At 44.0% G+C, this 13,524-nt stretch overlaps 1 protein-coding gene across 2 annotated transcripts in view; it reads left to right on the forward strand.

Moving 5' to 3' along the window:
- The first annotated feature begins 1,031 nt into the window (after positions 1-1,031).
- Positions 1,032-13,524, forward strand: part of ANO6 (anoctamin 6) — a 234,930-nt gene continuing 222,437 nt past the window's right edge. Inside the window, exon 1 of one of the 2 annotated variants that reach the window (XM_027542646.1) lies at positions 1,032-1,299. In XM_027542646.1, the coding sequence (XP_027398447.1) occupies positions 1,227-1,299 (73 nt within the window). In that variant the 5' untranslated portion in view covers positions 1,032-1,226. The remainder of the gene's footprint in view (positions 1,300-13,524) is intronic. The other variant, XM_027542645.1, reaches the window with a different exon arrangement.

Raw genomic sequence — 13,524 nt, forward strand, 5'->3', positions numbered from 1 at the left:
TGGGCTGCCGTCTATGGGGTCACACAGAGTCGGACACTACTGAAGTGACTTAGCCGCAGCAGCAGCCCTTTGGAGAAGTCAAAATGGACCCACGGGAACACACCAGCTCCTCTGGAAAAAAGTTCTGCTGATGTACAACCCCAGGAACCCGCAGTTCAAATTACCCCATCTGTCTGAAAGCAGAAATCCCTTTGTATTTGTCTTACTGCTCCCTCTGGTCACCAGGAATGCATTCTTATACTCTCTGCCTCAACTTTATTTCAGGACTTTGTTTCCTCTGGTTACGATGGTTTTTCACATTTGCTCAAGAGTACAATTCACGCCTAACCATTGCTCCAGAGTAGAATTCACACCTAACCATAATGTAGGTCTTCGCTTCCTTTGCCCTTGTGACACGGAGGATGAAGCTTTCAAGATGATCTCTTGTCAATCATCCGACCACTCCCAGAATGCGCCCCTACGGGCGGGAGTAGGGGAAGCTTCTCCCTTCCCTAACCTAACCCCACTAGATGTGGAAATCCTGCTTCTTGTGAACGTGTCTTTGGATCTCGCTCTCTTGGTCTTGTTTTCTTCTGTTGTTTCTTATCTACGAGTTTGGCCTCTTCTCTGTAATTGCCACCTCCCCATTCCCCTACAGAATACATGTTTCCCCACTTGGAGTCAGAGTAATTGATACTTTAAGATCCACCATGGGCTCCACTTCCCCTTTAAACACCATCCAGACTCGCTCGCCTAAAGGGTCTTTCCTGGGAGCTGCAGCAGCGTCTCTCCCCTCTCGCGTAGCAGATATCAAAGAAAGCCAGCCCAGGACGTGCCCATATATGAACTTGAAACAGAGAGCTGCCTCGTTCGGAGTCCACGCTCTCGCCTCCCCCTTCGGCGAGTTGACTGGCCGGCACAGCGTGAATACCAGCTACTCCCTTCTCTCTTCCCCTGACTTCCTTCTGGGAGCTCTTAAACCCGCGGCAGTTCAATCACTCCGCAGCGAGCCACGGCGCTCACTGGGCATGCTCAGTGGCCCGGACGGCTCCGGCAGCCAGAGGTTGTCTTGGACGCACCACTCGGGTCCGGATTCACCGAGAGCGGAGTGAGCACAGCGGCCCCTGAGCCGGGAGTGAGACGCGCCCTGCCGTCCCTGCCAGGGCGCCCGCCGGGTCAGAGAGCCGAAGTTCCGGACTCCAAGGAGCCCCCAACTTCGCGCCAAGTTTCGAGCTGCGGGGGGAGACATGCCCATGATGACCAGGGACGTTCTGCTAGAAATGGAGCTGGAGGAGGACGACGAAGAAGATGGGGATATCGGTGAGCGAGGGGTTTCCACAGGGTAGGGGGGTTGCGGCGCGAGGCCGGGCGCCCGTCCCCGAAATCCTCAGCCCAGGCAGGAAGGACTCGGGGACTGCGCGTGGGCGCCGCACCCTTCTCGGCGAGGGAGGTTGTTGGGACCCGCAGCAGGTCGGGGGTTAGAGGGACCAGGAGAAGGAAGCCCGCGCCGCCCGCCAGCGGCCGCAATGCGGTCGCTTTCAGCCGCTGACCGACCGCCTCCCGGCTCAGCTCGCGGAGGGCGGGCGAGAGGGCGGCCCCGGGAAAGGCCTGGGAGGCGCGGGTCTCCGTGTCACTTTCGGGAAGGGCGAGGGACGAGGGCCCTGATCGGGCATCGTAGATACAGGGAAGCCCCCCCCGCGCGGGAAGTCTTGACTTTGGACACCAACTTTGGGTCATTTTCTCCGGCTCGAATTGGCGCGGGGGATTCCGGGGAGCCAGCGCGGGCTGCGAGCCCGAGGGTGGGGTTCAAGGAGCGCGCCCTGGTTAGGAGAGCAGGGGTGTGACCCGCCTGAAGCCACCTCTAGGTGAAAGCAGACGCGCGGCCCTAGTTCGGAGGGCTGGGGCTGGGTGGGGCGGCCCGGGACTGATTTGAGTCCGCTGGGCGTGGGCCGGGATCCTTTTTCCGCGGCGCGGGCGGGGGAAGTGATGCGGTGGAGGAAGCCCTGAGGCAGGGTGGACTGTTGGGCATTTCCTACCCGTCCAGGGGGCCCCGTAGCTCGGGGCGGGGGGGAAGCCCTGCGTGCCCTATTTCTGGTTAAAAATTCTGTAGAAGTGGTGCACGGAGCCGAGGGAGAGTTGTTTAAGAGTTAACCGAAAGGGGTGGGAGGAAGTGAGGAAGGGGAAAGCAGTTGGAGTGGAGACAAAGTCAGGTCCCTAAAGAGAACACTGTCATCTAATGATGACAGATAGAGCCCATCCGGAAGACTGGCAATTAAATTACAAGGCAGACTCCGACTCAGTTTCCTGGACGCCAAATCAGTTTCAATAACGTAACAGTTCCTGCATACGTACTAACACTCTTCTCTAATATATTCTAATATAGTCTTCTGTAATAACTTTAGTAGTAACTTAATTTTAGGAGTTCGGTGTGGTTTTTCGTTCACATTTTGGGTACTGCTCATGTATTTATTTTTCTGTTGTTTTCAACTCTATTGAGATATAATTGACATTTAACAATGCATAAGTTTAAGGTAAAACATGTTTGATACATTTATATATTGCAAAATGATCACCACCAGACAGCTAACACCTCCAGCATGTCGTTTAATTACCATGTCTTTTTTGTGGTGAGAACATTTAGGATCTAATCTCAAAGTATAAGATACAATGTTATTAACTCTTAAGCACTATGCTTAGATACCTGGAATTTACTCAATTTATAATTGGAAGTGTACCCTTGACTAACATCTCCCCACTCTCCCCCTCATTTTAGTGTTTCTGTGCGTTCACCTTCTTAAGATATTTCACATGTAAGTTACACAGTATTTCTTTTTCTGACTTATTTCACTTAACATAATGCCTTCAAGTTCCATCTGTGTTGTTGCAAATGACAGGATTCCTTCTTTCTCATGGCTCTAATATCCCATACTATATGCATGTATGTATACCTATACATGGAGAAGGCAATGGCACCCCACTCCAGTACTTTTGCCTGGAAAATCCCATGGATGGAGGAGCCTGGTGGGCTGCAGTCCATGAGGTCGCGAAGAGTCGGACACGACTGAGTGACTTGACTTTCACTTTTCACTTTCATGCATTGGAGAAGGAAATGGCAACCCACTCCAGTGTTCTTGCCTGGAGAATCCCAGGGATGGGGGAGCCTGGTGGGCTGCCGTCTATGGGGTCGCACAGAGTCGGACACGACTGAAGCGACTTAGCAGCAGCATACCTATACATATCACATCATCTCTGTTCATTCACCTGGAGACAGATAATTATTGTCTTTCCATATCTTAGCTATTGTAGGCACTGCTCATTTAAATCCAAAGCCAAATTGAATAGAAGGTATTATATACTCCATACTTTCATTTACTTGAGAATAATTTATAAGGTATTCATCCATATGGAGGGAGCAGATAGTAATGTGTTCATTTTTATGGGAGAGAAAACTGAAGCTCACAGGTTGATTTGCCTAACTTCTCACACAGCTTATTAAGATTCAAACCCAGGTTTTCTGACTTCCAAGACCTGTGCAGATTGATGCCCTTCCACCTTGTCGCTCCAGCTGTCCGGTTCTTATACTACTGTTTAGCAGGCTGTGGTAATAAATCCTGTTTTCTGCAGTCCTGTGGAGGTCCTGTAATCAAATCCTGCAGGCCTTCAAAGTCAGATTCCCTGGGGATTCCCAGTCTCTTGGCTGGATCTGCAGGCTGGAGAGCCTGATGTGGGGCCTAGAACCTTCACAACAGTGTGAAATCTTCTTTGGTATTATTGTTCTCCAGCTTGTGGGTTGCCCACCTACAGATACAGGATTTGCTTTTATCGTGATTGTGCCTGTCCTACCATTTAGTTGTGTCTTCTGCTTTGTCTTTGGATGCGGGGTATCTTTTTTGGGGTGGGTTCCAGTGTCTTCCTGTCAATGCTTGTTCACCAGCTAGTTGTGAGTTGGTGCTCAGGCAGGAGAAGATGAGCACATATCCCTCTACTCCTCCAGCTTGACCCAATTTCCTCAGTATACTAGTACTGATTGTTTAGTCACCAAGTCGCGTCTGACTCTTGTGACCCCGTGAATTGTAGCCCACCAGGCTTCTCTGTCCATGGGATTCTCCAGGCAAGAATACTCGAGTAGGTTGGCATTTCCTTTGCCAGGGGATATTCTGGAACCAGGGATTGAGCTTGGATCTCCTGCATTGGCAGGTGGATTCTTTACCATTGAGCCACCAGGGAAGCCCAAATTGTTATTACATACAAATATGAATGATAGGAGCAAACTTTAAAAAGTTATAATAAAATTAGCACAATCTGTTTCATAGGAAAACACTTTTGCCTGTTATAGTGAGGTGTCACTGTTTACATTGACAGTTGTAAATAAAGAAGGGTGAAAACCCAAATAAAAATTAAAGTAAGCAAGACTGAGCTTTGTTAACCATGCCATCAAGAGATTTCACTTTAGGGGGAAAAAACCTAACTTGGGCTATTCTGTATTTACCTGATGGTTGTATCAAGTCAAGCAGTGTAGGTGTATTTAAGAAAATAAACATCTCTATTCTTCTTTCATCCCACCCTTCAGAGTCTACTGATATTAATACTTTATTGTATATCGGGGTCAAGTCAACATATTTTGTGTCAGTCAACAAATACCAGGTTTCAACAATCTGGAGTTGTTATACAAATTTAATGTGGGTTGCAGTGGTTTTATATCAGGAGATGTTTACCATACCAGTGGAAAGTTTGTCATTGTAAAATAAGCTTTTTTAGAGCTTACCAGAAGTAGGCTAATGGTATATAACCTTTTATGAAATAATTATAATTGCCAACTATGGGAGAGAAGACTCTGGTGATATGAAGATTATAATTTTAACCTCTACCTCTAGTTTTGTAATGCAGGGCTCTGCTAAACCTATTGACTAACATACTTCTCCCATCACTTGTCACTACTGAGAGTTGTGTAATAATTTAAAACCCACTCAGTTACTGAAGGTTTCTATGAAACTTCTCTATAGCTATTAACTTTATAATTCAGAGCAGAAGAGTTATTTTGACGCAATTTCCTGGGTAAAACTCTGTCATCAATTAATTGGCAAGAGACAAAAAGAAAAACTATTTAAACTAGATACTTCTACTAGAAGTGTGCTTCTAGCAGACTGGGATTTGCACTGTCCCCCATTTTTTTAGACGTGTGGGTTTCTGCTTACTTTCAAAGCATTGTTGAGTGCTTTAAGTGTAAGGCTTGCTTCCTTGTTTAGCATGAAATATTCGCCAGAGGGCTGTGAAACAGCCTAATGGCACGGGAGCATTTTTGCAAAATGCCACTTATTTTCTAAATCATTTCTAACAACGAACCACAGATGTCACATCCGGGCAGTGATGGCAGGAGGTATTTGGGTCGTGGCCTTTACTGCACTGGTGCGGATGGAGATCACAGTTGAGGTGGGTTCTGTGTGCCTGGTGTGCTGGTCCTTAGCTGCCTTGCCTGCACTACCCCCACATCCTGCCACCTCATTAAGCAGTGAATTGAATTAACATCTCTTCCTGTTGGTGTAGAAAGTGATAGAAATATCTTTTATAGTCAGAATGTAGATATCTAGTATGCTGTTTTGTTTCTTGCATTTGCATTGTTCAGACTTAGCTGAGGGAAGAAACTTGTTCTCCAAAAAGGCTTATCAGGAACACTTCAGATAGTTCAGGCAAAAGGTTTTTGTTTAGATGGTTGGTTGTGTCAACTAGAAGAAAAAGCATGACCTGCAAGTTGAGAATTATGTTTTGTTCTGGAGCTTACTGAGGACCATAGCCTGGGATGACAGCCTCTCAGGTAGCTTTGAGGGACTGTTTTAAAGAGGCAAGGAAGGAGCCAGGATATATAGGAGTTTTTTTGCTTTAAAAGCATGAAGAACAAGAAACATGTAGTTGAACATCAAAAGATTCCTGCTAATCACAAAAACCAGACATCTCAAGTTAGAGGTTTTAGTGCTTTTCTGTGTATGGGAGAATGCAAGAATCTGGGCTTATTGAAATAATTCCTTTGATATTCATCTTAACTGTTATCTAGGACCTAGTATCCTGTTTTCCCTCCATCCTGAATTCCCTTCAGAGTTCATCATGGGGTGGCTGCAATGGTTGATGAGTTTATGGCAGTAACATCTTTATTTACTGAAAGGGCTGGTGACATTTTTTGACTGCTTTGGATTCCAGACTACCTATGGTAGAGTTTACTCTCTGAGCCCATGGTTAATAGTCCTTCACTGGAGTGGGGGATGGGTGGGAAGAGGCCTATTAGCTTTGAGAGGCGATGGTCCAGCTGTACCTCTCAAGTATCTTTGTTAGCTTTCCTTTTACGGTTGCATTTTTATATAGACATATCTTCTGCACTATCTCTGTCCCCTCACTACAAACTTTACCTTTAGTCACTTGCAAATCTGATTCTTGTACCGGTTTTGCTTTGTCACCATTAGTTGAGCAAACCTGTGCTAGTTGGAGGATTAAGTGCTGAGCTTGTTGTGGGGAGAGTAAGATGCATGTCCTGGCCGTAGAGAGTAGGTTCCACTGAACCAGCCATTTGCAGTAAGTGCTATTATTGAAGTCTGTCCACAACCATGGAGGACAGGAGACGGCTGCACAGAGGAGACTGCTGGGCCAGGTGTTGAAGAAGCAGGCAGGCAGAAAGTCTGGAGTTCCAAGTATTGCCTGTGGTGGAGGAGAGCAATGACGAGTCTGCAGAGCCAGGAAAGTGTGGCACCATGAAGAATCCTCCAAACATTTTAAGGGTTTTGGATTTTACCCTGTAGGTCAGTGGTCCCCAGCTGGTATCAGGGACTGGTTTCGCGGAAGGCAGGTTTTCCATGGATGGGGTGGGGGATGATAGTTAGGATGATTCTCATAAGAAGAATGAAGCCTGGATCCCTCACACGCGCAGTTCACCACAATAGGGTTCATGCTCCTTTGAGAATCTAATGTTGCTGCTGATCTGACAGGAGGCAGAACTCAGGCAGTAATGCAAAGGAAGGTGTGTAGCCCTGGGGTTGGGGACCCCAGCTGTAGGTGATCTGGAGCTCATGAAAGATGATTAGGAAAGGAGTGATAGAATCAAATTTGCTTTTGGAAAGGTCTCCCTGGCAGTGCATTGGGAAATGGGTTGGAGAGGGAAGATGGTTGAGGTAAGCCTTTCTGGTAGTCAGGTTCAGAAATGGCCAGTGGTGGTCATGGGAATAGAGAGAAGTGAAACTGAGAGCTTGTGAGAGAGGCAGCACCTTTAAGGTCTTGGAGACTGAAGGCTTCCAGCAGGGGACTTGAGCTGAGAGATTAGGTGGAAAGTAATAGCAGCAGGAGGAGAACAGATGTACAGGAGGGGAGAATTTTGCATTGTTCTGCAAGCCTTACATTTTTCTCTTCTGCTGTAGCTCAGACCATTCCCCTTCCCAGCAACACCAGACTCTCCTTCTCTTTCTCAGCAGCTCCCTCTCCTTCCAAACCCATCACAATCCCAGAGAGCTGTTGTTGATCTCTCTAAGCCCAAAGTGGCCACCAGAGCATGCTCACACCCCTAATTCTTCTATTCCGCATAATTAGCACTCACCTTGTATTTTTGTTATTCATTATCTTTGCATTAATTCCACCAACAAATAATGTAAATTTCTTGAGGGCTGAGACTAGGTCATGTAGAATATACCAAATGTTATAGACATTCCATTCCTATAATTTAAGAAAATTCTCTCTTCCTCACCCTCCTCTAAAATGTAATAAACTTTCTCTGGTGTTTTGTGTGTTTTCTGTTCTAAGTTAGTCCCCTGGTAGCTCTGCTGGTAAAGAATTCTCCTACAATGCAGGAGACCCTGGGTCAGGAAGATCCTCTGGAGAACAGATAGGCTACCCACTCCAATATTCTTGGGCTTCCCTGGTGGCTCAAGCTGGTAAAGAATCCTCCTGCAATGCAGGAGACCTGGGTTCAATCCCTGGGTTGGAAAGATCCCCTGGAGAAGGGAACAGCTACCCATTCCAGTACTCTGGCCTGGAGAATTCCATGGACTGTATGGTTTGTGGGGTCTCTAAGAGTCGGACACGACTGGGTTACTTTCAGTGCCTAGAGTGATGCTTGATATCTTCAGTGGAAACCAAGTAAATCATTGTTGAAAGGAAGAAGAAATTAATTGCTCTGAATAATTAAAATAAATAAATTTATGTAAGTTAAGTAAATTTAATTAAGTAAATAATAAGCATAATGGTTAGTGGTTTTTATGGCCCTTGTGCAGTTCTTTTCTTTGGCACTTGGAGATGCCCACAATCATCTATTATAAAAGTGCTGATTGTACATGTTCTTCCAGGCTCTCTGCTAGGTTCTGCCGTCCCTGACCTTCCAGTTCCTCACTATCTGGGAAGGAGGCAGATATGTGAATAGATAATTGCAGTCATCTGTGATTAATGCTAGACTGGGATCAAGATGTGTACCAGTGTCATGGTGGCACCAAGGACAAAATATGTAACCTTGCTTAGAACAATCCAGGATGGCTCTACAGAGGCAGTGCTGGCCCTCAAGGAATGGCCAGATAGGTGAGGGGATGGGGCTAACTAAAATAGTGGAGTGTTCTGAGCATTCCTAAATGTGGCCTGATTTCTCAGCAAATCATCCTCGATGCTGTCCTGGCCTTATTTGCTCTGACAAGCGGCTCTTACGTATATGGTGTGCATGTGTATGTGTGTATTCTCTACCAGGGTATGATGGCTAAAAAGCAAACTATTCTTAAAGTCCTTTTGTTTGAGCATAGTCAGTCTTACCCTGTTACGTAAACCTTTTGTTATCTTCAATTTCAAATCCACAGTCACAATGTATCTTCCATGTCCTAACTCTCAAGTCAAATAATTGCTTTCCAAAAGATTCCCCAGTCTTCTCTTACCTGTCTCATTGTTCTTTGGATCTGACACAAGCAGCTCTAAAAGAGGGAAAGAGTTCTACACACACACACCCTACCCCTTTTTTTTTCTCAAGAGGTTGCAACAATCACATATGTTGATGGCCATGTGTTTCTTTTTTTTTTTTTTTCTTTCTTTTAGAAACCAAGAAATTTAGACTCCTGTAAAGATTACCCTCAGAGATGCTATTTAAATTCTGACATTCTTGGAGGAAGATTATAGTATGTTAAGAACTCCACAGTCTAGCTTTATTTATATTTTTTGGCCATGCTAAGCAGCATGTGAGATCTTAGTTCTCTGACCAGGGATCCAACTTGTTCCTTCTGCCGTAAAAGCATGGAGTCTTGACCGCTGGACCACCAGGGAAGTCCCAGTCTAATGTTTAGTTAAAGGATGGTCTTGCACTCTCAGTGTTACTTGTAGCAAGTTAAATTAAAATCACTGTATTTTATAGAAGTTTCCACTGTAGCTAATTCTTTAGGTTTTCTTCTTTTATCATACACATCACTTTGTGTTTTGCATTCCAGTTACTTTAGCACATTTTAGCAAACTTTATAGCCTTAGAAGGAGAAGTGCTATCTTATTTCCTTTGTACCCTACAACCTAAGTATCATAATGCTTTTCCCAGAGTCCAAATATTTGTTAAGAGATGGTATTTTAGATTGTAATGCGAAGCTTTTTTTGTTACAAGTTATAAGCTGGTTGATCTGCTTTTGATACAAATCATTCAGGGTTTAGATCTATGCAAAAATCACTAGTTTTAGAACAGAAGAATATATTTCCAGTCACCTTCAACCAAGGAAATATACTTCTTGACTGATTGGTAACTCGTATGTAAATGTAGAGATTGTGAGAATTTAATACAGGGTAGTCATTGTTTTATGTCATTATTGCTTTTCCTTTAGTTTTGTCTTGCCTTTTAAAATGCAACTAAAATTATTTAGCACCCGTCTTAAGAAGTAGCCAGTTTAAAGACTGCTTGATGAAAATGTCAACAATAGAATATTTTGGACATGTGCCAAAGAGCAATCCAAATACTGTTCAGCCCCAAATCAGATGGAATGTTTTGCACAGAAGACAAGTTGAAGGGTTAATAGGCAACTTTCTCTGCCATGGTACTTATTACTGCCCTGGCTACATGTCTGAATATTAATTGAAGGAACTTGCTACAGTAAGTTGTTCAGCAGCCAAAAATACAAATGGAAGAAAATGTATTCTTTTGTGAAGTCCAGATGTTACTTTTATATTTAATGCTTTCAATCTAGAACATTGAAACTCTACTGTTTCCTACATTATTTGAAAGTACAAATACTTGAAATTGGGGGAAAAAAGGATATTAGTCATTAAAATTCTCTTTTCTATAATTTTTATTTTAACTTTGGCAGAACTTGAGCCAGAGGTCAAAGTCATGTAAATAGATGTTCTTTCACAAAGTGCAATTATGCAAATTATAGGTTTGTTTATAAAGCTTGTTTTATATAAACTAACATTGTGTTATAATTTATTTTTTATGATTTCTTCAGACATTCTATCTAGATGTTTGAAAAATAATCTTTGACTTGGCACAGACAAGATGATGGTGAGATTTTTCTTGTGGCATCACATGGACATAAACTAAAACATGTTTTTATTTTTACTTTTTTCTGATTTGTGCAAAGTTTCTAATAGAAGTTATTCCCCACTAAGTTTAAAACAAAAATAATACAACCTCCCCACATATAAACCCTTAACATTATTTTAAATGTTTTGTTATAATTTATATTATGATTTTAAACAATTGCATTCATTTGTTGTATTGTTTTATTTCCTTCTGCTGTTACTTATTAAACAAGTCCTGAATGCTCAATCTATGTAAAACATAAGATACTTTTATTTTTCTAAAGCCAACAAGCAAAAAAAGAAAAACCAACAAATCAAACCCACCTTTGTTTCTAAGTAATACAGATAGTGAAGAAAGAGTGTAAGCTCACTGATCATAGATGCTCCTTAGGGAAAGTAGAAGATTTTAAAGACAGAGCCTCTTGGGTTCATTGGGGTGAGTTATTCCCTAAAGAGGACAGTTTAAAGCAAAAGGAAGAAAGAGCCTATGAAGCCTGTGCTAATACAGAGTCGTGAGGAGGGAAGACAGGCCTATAGTCAGAAGACATGAATTTGCGGTTGGCTTTGGCCCCCTAGAATCTATCAACCAGAGCAAGTTTCTTGACTTCACAGCCTGTGTTTTCGGCCTTGTGGGGTTGCTAAGAAGAGGCAAGGAGGCTGGTATACTGCTGGTGTGCTAAGTTGCTTCAGTTGTGTCCGACTATTTGCAACTCTATGGATTGCAGCCAGCCAGGCCCTCTGTCCATGGGATTCTCTAGGCAAGAATACTGGAGTGGGTTGCCATACCCTCCTCCCGGGGATCTCCCCCACGTCTCATGTCTCCTGCGTTGGCATGCGGGTTCTTTACCACTAGTGCCGCCTGGGAAGCCCCAACGGTGCTGGGTATAGGGCATTTTCACTCATATTACCTGAGTGGCAGTTACAATATCACCATCATAATGAATTCTTTTCCTTAACAGCAGTCATAGGAACGGCTGCTCTTAACCTCGGAGAGCCCCAAGTCCTTCCCCGCTGTCTGTGTCACATTATGCGTGCAGGAACTGCCCACTAAGTGTCAGGTTAAGGGAGATCATGACCGTGGCTGTGCTGCAGACACATGTACTTAAAGATAAAAGAGTTGAAGAATAGCATGTGGTTTCTGCAAAGAGATAATTACTATGTGTTTTCCTATATCCTTACTGATCTTCAGATGGGATGATAATGTTCTTCAGATTCCAGGAAACCTATTTCAGGGGGAATCTCTTTCAGGGAATCTTAGCAAAAGATTCCAACAGCTGACACTTTGTGGGCTCCCGATAAATGACTCATAAGTGTAAGATGGTATTTTCATCTGTAGCACCTGTGGCTTTTCCCATTCTCCCAATTGCCGTCAGCCCCCGTGTGTCACCATGTAATTGTATGCACAAGAAGAGAGGAAGAAGACTTTTAAGTAAGAGGTGAATAGCTTTTATTACAAATTGAGCTTTTAGAAGATCACAGGAGGACTGAGGAAGGAATGATTGATGATGAGATTATTGGTGCTCAGCGTTCTCCATGATTACTTTGTCTCTACTGAATGGTAGATACTGGAGCATTTCAGAGAGTTCAGCATTCCTTGGAGAAAGGGCAGTCACAAGGCAGTGAAGGAATGATTATTGACCTCATGTTAACAACTTCTGTGAGGGCTTCTGTGATGGTCCAGTGGTTAAGAATTTTCCTTGCAATGCAAGGAACACGGGTTCAGTCCCTGGCCTGGGAAGACTTCACATGCTGCGGAGCAACTTAGCCCGTGTGCCACAACTGCTGAACCCATGTGCTGCAAATACTGAAGCCTGAATGCATTTGAGCCTGTGTTTGGCAACAAGAGAAGGCACCACAGTGGGAAGGCCATGCACCACAATGAAGAGAAGTCCCTCTTCATGGCAACTAGAGAGGGCCTGAGTGCAACAAAGAAGGCCTAGCACAACTGAAAACCAAAAACCCTCTTTGACACTCTTCCCACCAGCCCTCTCCCAATTTCTGACCATTGTGTTTGCAGGCACTGTCAGTCTTGGCCCCACATTCTCTTAATATCTTCGGAGATTATCCCTGAGTCTCTGAGAGAGGACCTTCTCGGCCTTTGTTGGCCCGGCATACTTAAACCCACTCTCACAGGGTTGGGGGATGCCTTGGGAATCGACATCTACTTTGATCCAGAGGGGAGGAGAGACGAGGCCGCAGGATCCCTAACCACCAACAAAGCCCTGGATAAGTGTGGGTATTAGGGATCAGGTAAAAGTGGTCTTTAATTGAGGCTTGGATTTGCAGATGAAAACTTCACTTTCATTAGAGGTACTTATGTTGAAGGTAAAAGAGGATGACTTTTCCCTGTGTTGAAAGGTTATTTCCACCATCTTTTACAGATAGCCTGACCTTGGCCAAGGCTGTGGACCTGCTTCCTATTGGACTGCGAATGTCTGTAATGAAGGACAAAGGGGCCACTCTGCTGGTTTGTGGTCCTTTTAATTTATCCCACACCAGCTTCTCCTGCTGTCATTCTAATCTCCTCAGGGTCTGTTGTCTTGCCCCTGTATTTTCATCAGGCCCTTAGCCTGGGTCTGCAGAGATGGAGGCCACCACTACTTAACCTTAAGTTTTATGCAGATAGAAGTTCAAATTCTAACCTATAAATTCACTAGCTGGGTGACCTTGAGTGATTAATGTAACTTTCTCCTCCTCTGTAAAATATAGAACCTATTCAAAGGTGATTATGTAAAAAATGACATAATTTTAAAAAGCTTACTTTGCAGGATTGTGGTGTCTCATAGAATAAAGTCCTCCATAATTAGGAGATGATGTTAGTATTGTGGATAGCTGTTTTTTCCTGTATTTTAACACAGGTGTATCTCTTTTGCTTTTTATTAGAGATTTTACTACTCTTCCATTTATACAGCTTGTTGTTTTTGTCTTTTTCATCATTGTTGTTTTTGTCTTTTTCATTAAACTAAGGGCATCTTGAGAGCTATTATCTCAGTGAGCAGCATAATGCCTGGCTCAGAGTAGGTGATCAATACAATCTCGGTG

Source organism: Bos indicus x Bos taurus, chromosome 5 (genome assembly GCF_003369695.1).
Source record: "Bos indicus x Bos taurus breed Angus x Brahman F1 hybrid chromosome 5, Bos_hybrid_MaternalHap_v2.0, whole genome shotgun sequence".
NCBI classification, from domain to species: Eukaryota; Metazoa; Chordata; class Mammalia; order Artiodactyla; family Bovidae; genus Bos; species Bos indicus x Bos taurus.